Here is an 11,122-nt window from a genome sequence, read left to right as displayed (position 1 = left end):
CCGGCGGAAGCGGGGCCGCAGGCCTCTCGGCGCCCGAGCGGAGCCCGAGCTGTCGCAGCTGCAGGTGGTGATCGAGTCCAGGGACCCCGGCTGCCACAGCTACCCGCACCTCGGCTCCAGCGAGGCCTGTGAGTACAGGCACAGCCGGTCATCGCGTTCCTCTCTCCTTCCACGGCTCATACGGCGTCGGTAGTGCTTGTTTTCCAGTCATGTGTCCGATGTAAGAAGTCAGCAGATCTTTTTTTTTTTTTTGAGGAACTGAAAATCACAGGCTCACTGAGGCGCTCGAGAGCACTTCGCAATAGTGGCAACCAGAAGATAATTCTTGCTCTTAATGCTGCGGGAGATCTCAGCCCACAGCGAATCATGAACCTGTTTGGAAGCGTAACCTATGATTTCTGCAGTTTAGCTACCATTCAACTCATTTACTTGCTGCTATCCTTTCTAATAACTATCATTAAGAATCAGAGGTATGCTGTGCTGTACCCATTTATGTATGGTGAGATCTATGCATAGTGAAGAGATCATCCTTTCAGTACAGGATGTTGAGTGAAGGCTGGCTTTGCTCATCCGTCTGCTCTCCTCAGAAATAACTATGTTTGAATTGAAGCTACCTACAGTGGCTTTTGTACATGGTATTTCTGTTTTTCCGGCAAAACCAGAAAGGGTTCATTGAACTTCTTGTTATTCGTCTTGCAGTATTATAAATCCACCTTCTCTCTATCAGTAAATACAGGAAAGGATTTAAAAACATGATGGTTGTATTGGATTTGTTCTGCTATGCTGCTTTAGTTCTATGACTGAAGTCCAGAGTGGGGAAGTACTCTAAAGTCGAGTCCTAATCACCAGAGAAGTTTCTTAACAGAAATAAGGATGTATTTGTAGTATTACTTTTTGTCTGGGCAGGTTAGCACGGAATTCAACATACTCAATTAATCTAGTTCTGTCTTGCAGTAGTCTCCTGTACTCGGCAAGGCAATCATTTGGTATCCAGGATACAGATCCTTAGAAAAAGATCCTTTTAATCTTAAGTCATACATCTGCAGCAGGATTAATTCCACCTGACTTGTAATAGAATGTACTGATTTTAAGTTTACTTAATCTTTTTGTTACATTTAGCCAAGTAGTGCAATTTTTCTGTGCAAGTTTATCATACATTTCAATGCAAATGGCGTATAGCAGCAAAATTGCTAATGCTTTAGAATTTTTCTGCCACAGTCAGGTTATTATACTGCGTTACTACTAGTTGAACTTTGAACTGCTTTGTGAACTTCAGATTTTAACCAAAGCTGGTTCTTCTCTTCTGTTGGGGAATCTGTCAGATAATGTGATTTTTAGGTTGCACCCTCCAGAACAGTCAAGAGTTTTTCCCTCTGCTGTGGGAAAGGAGTTTCCTGTTACAAGTAACATGGAGTTTTTCTTATGTAGTAAGCTGAGCTCTCCAGGCTTCAGCAAGGTTTTAATTTTCTGTTTTTAATGGGATGGCTTGTTCAGGGAACAAATGCTGAAATATGCAGTTACTAGTCATTTGCTGGATTGAGCAGTTTGACTCCTTTTTTTAATACGGATAGTATGGATCAGTCAGTGACTATCCTATATCAAGAGTATTGGATAAGTAACCAAAGTACAAGCTATCTGCCCTTCTCCCTACTGACTTCTTGCTTGTGTAAAAAGTTCCAAATAGCCATACAAAATTTCTTGTTCTATGTTCATTTAAGGTATGATGTATGTTCAGAAAAAAGTCTACTGTCTTTGAAGTAAATCGCTGACTGAACTACAGTTTACCACAGAAAGACCCGTGGCGATTGCAGTAGTCTTCCAAGTTCTCTTTCTTACCCAGAACTTCCAGTATATGCAATCTGTGCTTAGGTTAAAACGGAAGCTTGGAATATTTTATTGGTGTCCCTGAATGGCTTTTCCCTGGTAGTTTAGATGAATGTTTGAACTGCATAACTTAAAACCAACCATTCTTTCATACTGAGGCAGATCCAATAACTCTTTGTACAGCAATTTACCCCTCTGATTTTTTCTCTGCTGCTTTAAATGTGCAAATCTGGTCAATTTATTATTGCTTTATGTTTAAATAATAATATAAACATATAGACTTATAGATAGTGTATTTTTATACATATACATGTATATGATTTTTTAAAGAATTAACATATTTAAAAGGTATTTGTTTCTTCACTAAAATTTACTGAGTCTTAAATGGAAGAACAAAATGATTTTAGCTTTTTTTTTACAGTACTTTGTACTGTACTTCAGTACTCAAATTTGAAGGATTGTTATGAGTAAATATACTTGGTCTTAATGCTTCAGATACAATTCTTAATTTTACTTACCTTACTTCATCTCACTGCCCCTGTACACGTGCTCATTAGATTGGGAGTCTGATATTTTTTTTTTCTTAGACTTTCATAGTGAGCACCTAACAATATTACATGACAAGCTATATCTCTAAAAAAATATGTAAGCATAATCTATATAAAAGGAAGGAAAAAGGAGAAGTAAACTTTTGCGGTTAGGTCTGGCTTAGTTGCCCAACCCTTATCATCTGTGTCTTAAATGTAAAAATATCATCTGATATGTTTTAAATCGGTTGAGTTAAACTTGGCTGGAATTCTGGCCTGTGTGCAATATTTAACATTGCCATTATTAGGCACAGTATTTGTTTTATCATCTTATGGGTTAATTTGATTCTCTGACTAGTAGCTTTCATTATTTCAGGAGGACATAAATGAAAAATAGCTGTACAATATCACTGTTAAAAACAGCATTGATTAAAATTTGAAAAACAGAGGGAGATGTGGCACCTGAAGAATCTCTTTAATGCCTGTTAGCATTGTCCTGTCAACCCATGCTTTCTTGAGGAAGAACTTTTTATTTTTCCTTTTCTTTAGATCATTTAACTGTAACTGAGCCTGTGGCTATACTGAAAGCGGATGAGGTATGGGGTGCTTTAAGAGGTAAGCTGATAACTTTTTGTAGAGAGCTGTGTGTTCTGGGCTTATACAAACTCCATGGCAGACTAAAGAACCAGCTGATCGCTGAGCCTTGCCCTCATTCAGTCCTTCATGGGAGCTAAGCTTGGGCATAGAGGGCAGAAGGATACCCAGGTGTGTGTTGGTCAGACCCTCAGTCCAGGTGCTCAGCAGCTCAGATCCAATGGCACACTGTAAATGCACTCTTGCTGTGCCTGAAATCAGCCAAGCCAACCAAATCCTGGGTGCTATAAAGCTGTCTGATCTACAGTGTGAACAAATTACTCTCTGTCTGAACCTAATAACTGAACATGCTGGACACATCACCAAGAAGACCATAATGCTGAAGTTTCAGTCAGCTGTCCTTACTGGAATGTTAATCTAAATTAACAGATTTTTCATGGTGAATTAGAAGCTTCACCAGTTCCAGAAATGACAGGAAGAGAGGCATGACAGCACCAGAAATTCCTACCTTACTCTTGGTAATTTCCATGCTATTCAAGGATTAATTTGGTACAGCTGAGCTGTAGTGCTAATATTCAATATTTGTGTATAATGGAGAGTTTGAGTGGTTCTGTCTTCAGAATTTCTTTAACTGTGGTGCTTGAGCAATTAAGGAAACTCTGCCAAAGAGAAACTCAGCTACAAAGCATTCTTTCTAGCTGTGTGAACACCTGTAAATAGTTATGGTCCTGTTTGTACTGGGTTGTATTCCAGATCTATTTCTTGAATTTTTTTTTTTCAGGTTTGGAAACCTTCAGCCAGTTGGTTCATGAGGATGACTATGGAAGCGTAAGTATAGCTATTGGCTAAAACCAGTCCTGATAACAGACAAGCACATTCTTTGTTAGGTGCTCTTCTAAAAACAGCAGATCTACTAGTTTCATTAAGTATTTTTTCAGAAAATAATCCTTGGAAAGCTGTTAGCAAACTGAAAAGTAAGTATTTCCTGTTTGAAATGATGAATATAACATGGGAATTCTAATTTTTAAATCTCATTCTCGTAGTTCCTTGTCAATGAATCTGATATCAACGACTTCCCAAGATTTGCTCATAGAGGAATCTTACTAGACACTTCAAGGCATTATTTACCACTGAAATCTATTCTTACAAACCTGGTAAGTAGCAGTTTTGTATCATTAATAATGAAGGCTTTTTTGTTGTTGTGTTTTGCCCCATGAAGTAGGTAGCAACTGGAGCTGGTATGAAAGGAGAATCCATCTCCTCTGAGACTGACTTCTAAAAGGACAGTGTGAACTTTGCTAGTTGAAGGTCAGAACATACACTGGAGAGGAATTGAGTGGGCAGACACAATGACTAGTGAATCTGTAAAGGAGACCAGGATTTGTGGTACCTTGGGTTTTCTGTTTGTTCTGTTGCCCAAACCAGCTCATGTATTTCCTGGAAGCATGTTTTGAGACATCTGATTGTCACCAGGCAATACAGAGGAGATATTGCAAGTCCTAGCCTCAGTGCCAGTGGTTGCAGGAAAATTCCAGTCTTTTCAATAACCAGGCTCTGGTAGTCCTTTCTTAGGCTGCTAAGAGCAAGGCAGCGATTAAGTAGTACAGAGCAAGAGGGGAAACTGGAAATGTTCATTGGAAGCTACTGATTTCATTCACCGCATCCCTTCAAAAAGAGAAAAAAAAAACAGACAAAAAAAACCCAATCAAAACTTTCTCCAAAAAGCTTAAGTAAGCATACTAAGAAATGTGTACTCCCACCTTGGTGGGAAGGTGATGAATTTGTGTAATCATAGCAGCCAAGGATGTGGGTTTTTCTGTTTTGTACTCCCTTTTCTTGCTGTTGAAATCCTTGTAGCAGGGCTTATTTGGTGAGGAGAAATTGAGGAGCCTTTGAGGGGAGGAACATGCAGTTTTCTGTCTTGTCTGTCTTGCTTTTCCAAGATGAAATAGTGTTAGAAATTTCCCGTTCATGTTGCAGAATGTTGCAGAGCAGGCTTAAGATGGGCAGGAAGAGAGTGCAGGTAAACACCAGTCTTCATTTCTGAGGTCATCCTTGAACTATGCTCAGAACTTGCCCCTCTGTGGGTATTTACTGGTTGTATTCACTTGTAAGATCAGTCCCTGTTCAGCAAGTAGTGTTTGTGCAGTGTTTCATTTTACAACTGAGGGTGCTTCAAAGACTCAAGTAGTTACTTGTATCAATATTTGTTGTCTTTTCTAAAGGAGACAACAGTGTCCAAAGAGTAACCTGACTTTTGAGACTTGCATTTCTAACCATTTTGTCTTTCTGTAACTGTTGCTGTTCTGTTTTCTTTCCTTAAATTGTGTCTGTGGCTCTTAATACTTTCCCAGAGCTACGTTTTATGCCATTTATGGTTGGACTTCATGATCTTTGAGGTCTCTTCCAACCATAATGATTCTATGATAATGATTCTATTTTGCTGGTTTAAGAACAAGTGCAGTTTTCCTCCCACTTCTGTGCCTGCTTGAATCCGGTCTAACCTAATTAAAAAGCAGCAGTAATCCCTTCACTGGCATGTGGTAATTAGATAATTAAGGCAGCAGTTCAAGTACATTTCTTATTTGTGTTCAGCTGCTGTACTGTATTTCCAGGAAGGGCGTTGTCATTCAGGAAGGAGTGGCTGAGGTGAAGGTCAGGAGACATAATTTTCTGTATGGAAAAGTGGTACTTGATAGAAATGCATGAAGACATGCAGTAATTAAAACTTCTGCTGTCTAATAAAACAGGTGAGATAATTTTGGGGAATGGACAAGGTATAAATCTTCCTTTGAATTTGGTGGGAGTTCCTGAAGGGATTTTGTCACTTCTTTAAACACAGCTTGGTGGAAAAAGATAGATGTGTGTGTGGAAATAATTGTATTGTGGCAAAGGATTGGAAGCAGCTGTGTTGCAATTACTCAGTCATGAACAACGTTGAGAACACTTACTCAGTCTGCATGCAGCACACAGCACTTCTACTGACTAACAAAGTTTCATAACTCAGGGTATATGTGTAACTGTCCATCTGGGTTCATAATTCTAAAATAAGTGTGTTAACATTTATCTTGATAATCTTCAAGTTCAAAAAAAAAAAAGGGAAGTACTGATAGTGTAATGACTGAAAACATAGGGGAACACTATCTTCTGCAGGGAAAATGCGTACTTTATTTTGCATGCTTTTAAAATGGATTCTGCAAAAGTAACTAGCAAGTAGAGATGCACTAAATAGTAGGAAGCTCTGTCATGGTGTTTATTTTTCAAGTCCAAAGTATTTAGGTAAAAAAGCATAAGCTTTTCTGTAAGCTGAAATAGCTGATGGTGTGTAGACAGTTACCCAGATACATTCTGAAGTGGAAGAAATTCATAAGCATTTATAACAGTTCCTCTCCTACCAGCCAGTGTGGCATGATCAGATCAAGAGCTTGCTGACAGGAGTGGTGCAAATAGGTGGCAAAGAAATGGAGCAGTAGCAGAAACAGGCTGGTATGGTTTGGTGTATGCTTCTAGGATTCACTGAAATACAGTATGCTTTTTCTTTGAGTTTTTATTTTTTTTAGCTGTTGCTTTAGGCATGCAGGTTATACTGGGACAAGACCACCTTTTTTGCATAGGTTTTCTGTGAGAGTGAAGTGCTTAACTACACTGTATTGCATTATTTGTTACAGGATGCCATGGCTTTTAACAAGTTCAATGTTCTCCACTGGCATATAGTAGATGATCAGTCATTCCCTTACCAGAGTATTTATTTCCCTGACTTAAGTGACAAGGTGAGTAAACATCATTGGAGCAGGGTGGGAGGGCAGAAATCTGGCACATATTTCCTGAAAATAAAATGCAGAGCGTACCAATGGTTGAATACATCTGCCTTGGCTGATTTTGAAACAGTACCAGAGGACCAGTAACTAGCAAGTCCACATCTAGGATCCTACCTGAGTGTCTATGTGGACCATGTTCAATTCTTCCTTGGTGGATGCATGGTAAATGACCTGCCTAACTCTCCTGTGCAAATTTGCTGGTGACAGTGTTCCTCAGTGTTTGCAGACCTTCAAGCAGTAATGGTGTGCAAATAACCTGTTGTGGTGGACACAGCTTGGATTTCTGTTGGTTTGTTTGCTTAACTGGTAGACTTCTTGCCCCTCAATTGTAAAGAGTTTCCTGTCGGCTCTAGGTTTGGAACCACTGCAGTAGTATTTTTGCATTGTCTGAGATCCAGTTAACTTTACAAAACACAACATGTCTATAAGAGATCCAAAAGTGAGAGATTGTTTTCTAAAACAAATACAGTGCAATGTATCTCTTTATTGCCAGATTCACAGCAGATTTTGCTAATTAATGAAATCCCTCATGAGGTTCTTGCTCAGTCACGGTACAATAGTAGCCAAATCAAGCATGAATAATTAAGTAGACTGAGCCTAAGCACAAGATTTGTGATTCTGTTTTAAAATGCTTGCTAGAACCTGGCTGTCATGAAAATTATGTAGGCACTGCTTGAGCAGATGACATGAAGAATTTTTTAATTAAAAAATTGTAGATGTTGCATGGTGCAGTCAGATTATTTTTCCTAGTAATGGCTGTGGAGTTCTGTCCTATTCCTCGCTGACAGCTGGAGAGAGGGAGATGGCCTTTGTCTCAATAGCCTTCTTTTTGAAAGGCTTTTTGTTTACCATTATCTCTTTTGAGTAACTCAGCTGTGGAAACCTTTTCCAGATAAATGGAAGCTTAAGGTGCTATTAATCATGAGGAGTCATAATGCTTTTGTTCTGTAGTTTGGCTCTTTGGCAAGCATCTGTTTTGCCAAACGGTAGCAGTCTGGGTCATTTGTCACATTTGTTGGCTGTATGGGAGTGGAATACCCTCAAATTCAGTGTCACAACCCAAACACAGCCTCATGCTAAACTGGGCATTGTGTCAAAACTGACAAGCAGAGGTGTTCGAAGAAGATGCCATTCTTTCTGACTTTTCCGTTAGTCTTGCATGGCATGTAAGGAGAGCCCTATGTTTCAGAACTAATGCTGCAGAGGTGGAGGGGAAAACTTGCCTCTGTACAGAAGAAATGAAAAATGTATCTTTCAAAAATCTGATGAAATAGAAACTAGCTTTTCTGTTTTCTTCAGTAACTGTGAGCTAAGGAGGAAAGGATGTCTCCTCAGGAGATTTATTTTAGAGTGGAAAAAGGAGTTAATTTTTGTGGTTCTGCCCCCCACTAAGTCAGCTGAAAAGTTCTGTCAGTGCCATTGCACATGTGATAAACCAGAAAAGGCCAACTTGTAAAACTGCTCTCCAGTCTAAATTATAACACTTTAATCCCAATTTTGTAAGCTGCTGGTATAACATTTTATGAACTGTCTCTAAATACCAATACTTTACAGGGAGCATACTCCTATAACCACATCTATACTCCTACTGATGTCCATCTGGTGATTGAGTATGCCCGGTTAAGAGGCATTAGAGTCATCCCAGAGTTTGATACCCCAGGACACACACAGTCTTGGGGAAAAGGTATGTCCAAGAAAGTATTAATGGTTAAAAGATTGTGGGAAGTAGAGTGTAGCAAGCAAATGAACTCGTTAAAAAGCAGCCTTTAAAGGTGCTTTGAAAGGCCCTTGATAAGAAGTAAGCAAGGGGCAGACTCAGGGATGGTCATGACCTTTATGTGCTAGAGGAACTAAAGTGAATGGAGAAAGCTAACACTTCCTGTGCTACATGTGTGTCCAAAGGCACAGATATATTCTGTCTGCCTTAGACTTCACATTGGTATGCCCCCATCCAGTACTCTTGAGTTTAGAGTAATAAGGCAGTGGCTAGTAATAGTGAGTTGCTGTCTCTAGAGTAGAGATTTCTGCTTTGGGAAGGTTCTTTCACAGTGGTTGATGTTTCTGTCTAGTGAAGTCGTAATCTGCCAGTGTACAAAACACAGCAAAATGTGATGCTTCTTCACTCTCTGTCTTCTGGGTTTCAGAGTAATACTGCTTTTGATAGAGAATGCTTGAATCCCGAGAGTGGTGTTTACATGTACTCAAGGACCAGGGAACCTTGTGTCTTAATTCAAGGTGCACTGACTGCGATTTCACTGCAGTTAATGTAAGATGGGTTTGGCCACACTGGAAATAGTAAAGATTTTTCCAGCACTTCATAGCTTTAGCCATGGGGTGAGTCTTGTGCTCATCCTGTGGGAATGTGGCCATAATGTTGGAAGATTCCTCGGACTCTTTCTCACCAATTTAAAATGAGGAGGAAAGGAAAAAGGCAAAAACTACTCTTTCTGAATCCTTCATCTCATGTGGTCTTTACTGTTACGGAGCACTAATAAAAGCCAATGGTTTGCCTGGTGGTATGTGAGGTGGTCTACATTCATATTAAGAGCAAGGTTCAGTTCCCTTCCCTAAAATCAGTTGCTCCTGGTAGCTGCTTGTATAATAGCTTTTTTTAATGTGATGCACAGGAGCCAGTCCTGGCTTTGCCTATGACCCTGCATAGCTATGCTTTGTTTGCATTCAAATTCAAGATTGGAGAGAAGCCTTAAGGCATGTGAGGAGGGCAGTTGAAGCAATCTACCTCTCGGGCCTTGTTTGGGGAAAATGTGCTCCAAGTAGGAAACACACAGCCAGGAAGGTGTTGCTGCTGCAACCACAGTTTACCAAATAAACTGGACTTAGGAATTTCCAACCTACATATAACTTTTTCCTATTTTGTTATCCTGGCTCATATTGCTTCAGATATCTTGACTCAAGAACCAGTGTTTCTTTAGTTTTGATGTCTGCCTGACCTTCCTTTCTTGCAGGTAGAAGTAAACTCCTAGCAGACTGAGGTGGGACATCTAGCTTGAGCCATGTAACTCCCACATACTTAGGTGTTAGCAAAGCAGAGTAATAAAAAGAGGAGAGGCCTCTGGAGCACACTTATTACATTTGCCTTCCTTCTCATTTGCTTCCTTCCTAAATCCATTAAAGCTTTTTTATTCAAGTAGTCATCCAGAAGCTGTTTTCCAGGTGTAGTGACATGTTCCATATATTACTGAGTGTTAAATCACAAATCTAAAAGTCAGAGTCCTGATTTCCAGTTAGAGGGTTAATCGACCTTGGGCAAGTTGTGGGTTTTTGTTTTTTTTTTTTTTCATCCTTCCTCTATTTGATTATACTTAGAATAGATGAGCATTTAAGTAATGAATATTAACCTTTTTAATATGATTAACTGCCTCTTCCTGCTAGCAAAGTTAGCATACCAACATGGAACTGAATATCCTCTATTAATTGTTTCTATTAGGTCAAAAAGATCTTCTCACCCCTTGTTACAGTGGAGAACAGCCAACTGGGTCCTTTGGACCTGTAAATCCCATTTTGAATACAACTTATGACTTCATGACTAAATTCTTCAAAGAGATCAGCAGTGTATTTCCAGATGCATACATTCATTTGGGAGGAGATGAAGTGAACTTCGATTGTTGGTATGGTGACAGTTCAAGGAATAAATATCTAGTGCCTCTTAAACTTGCCTAAATCCATCCATTATGGAACTCAGTTGCACGAGACAGTTTTCACTACTTAACCCAAAGATCTCCACTCCTACTTCTGTAACTATTTACAGGCAGAGCATTTGTGATCTTCAACAAGTGAGTGATGATGTGCAGAATTTTGGTTTGACTAGTAGCTTCACAAATGTTCAGGTACTCTAAAGGATTTGTTTATGAAAATTATTCTGGCAGGAAAGAGAACTAGTATGGTAGAAAAGGACTATGTTAAAGGAAAACCAGTTCTTTCCATTGAGTTCTGCCTTCCAGAAAACCTGCTAATATGAAGTATTACAGTACTGCATCTTGTGTGCTTGTATTAAAAGTATGGTATGTATTAATACAGTTCTTCAATTGGTTGTGGATTTTGAATATTTTGGAGTCTCTCTGCTGGAGTAACTAATAACGTGGAATTTGGAGCAGATCTAATTGGATGAATATTCAAATTGATCTAGTTAGTATTTGTGTGTTCTCTTGAAACATCAAATCTGAACACTCAGGACTTGCTTTAATTTTTAAAAAGAAAGAAAATTTCTGACAAATGCTTTATGACAGAAGTGTTGGTTTGCCTTTGGGCTGTTTTCCCAAATTCTTGATGTCACTCCCACAGATCCCCTGGTACTATGGCTGCTCAGTTTCCAGACCTGCTGGCAACCTGCCCACAAAG

General features: G+C 39.3%; 1 protein-coding gene across 1 annotated transcript in view; it reads left to right on the top strand.

Moving 5' to 3' along the window:
- Positions 1-4: 4 nt before the first annotated feature.
- HEXB (hexosaminidase B (beta polypeptide)) overlaps positions 5-11,122 on the top strand; it is a gene marked incomplete at its 5' end in the record, with an annotated part of 17,299 nt that continues 6,181 nt past the window's right edge. The window contains 7 exons of the mRNA XM_009703099.1: positions 5-128; positions 2,901-2,966; positions 3,727-3,773; positions 3,989-4,099; positions 6,614-6,715; positions 8,318-8,447; positions 10,212-10,392. Coding sequence (XP_009701401.1) covers positions 5-128; positions 2,901-2,966; positions 3,727-3,773; positions 3,989-4,099; positions 6,614-6,715; positions 8,318-8,447; positions 10,212-10,392 — 761 coding nt within the window. The remainder of the gene's footprint in view (positions 129-2,900; positions 2,967-3,726; positions 3,774-3,988; positions 4,100-6,613; positions 6,716-8,317; positions 8,448-10,211; positions 10,393-11,122) is intronic.

This window comes from Cariama cristata, unplaced genomic scaffold, assembly GCF_000690535.1.
Source record: "Cariama cristata isolate BGI_N322 unplaced genomic scaffold, ASM69053v1 scaffold26026, whole genome shotgun sequence".
NCBI lineage: Eukaryota > Metazoa > Chordata > Aves > Cariamiformes > Cariamidae > Cariama > Cariama cristata.
Note: the sequence above shows the minus strand (reverse complement) of the source record. Positions and strands in the feature narration are given on the sequence as shown.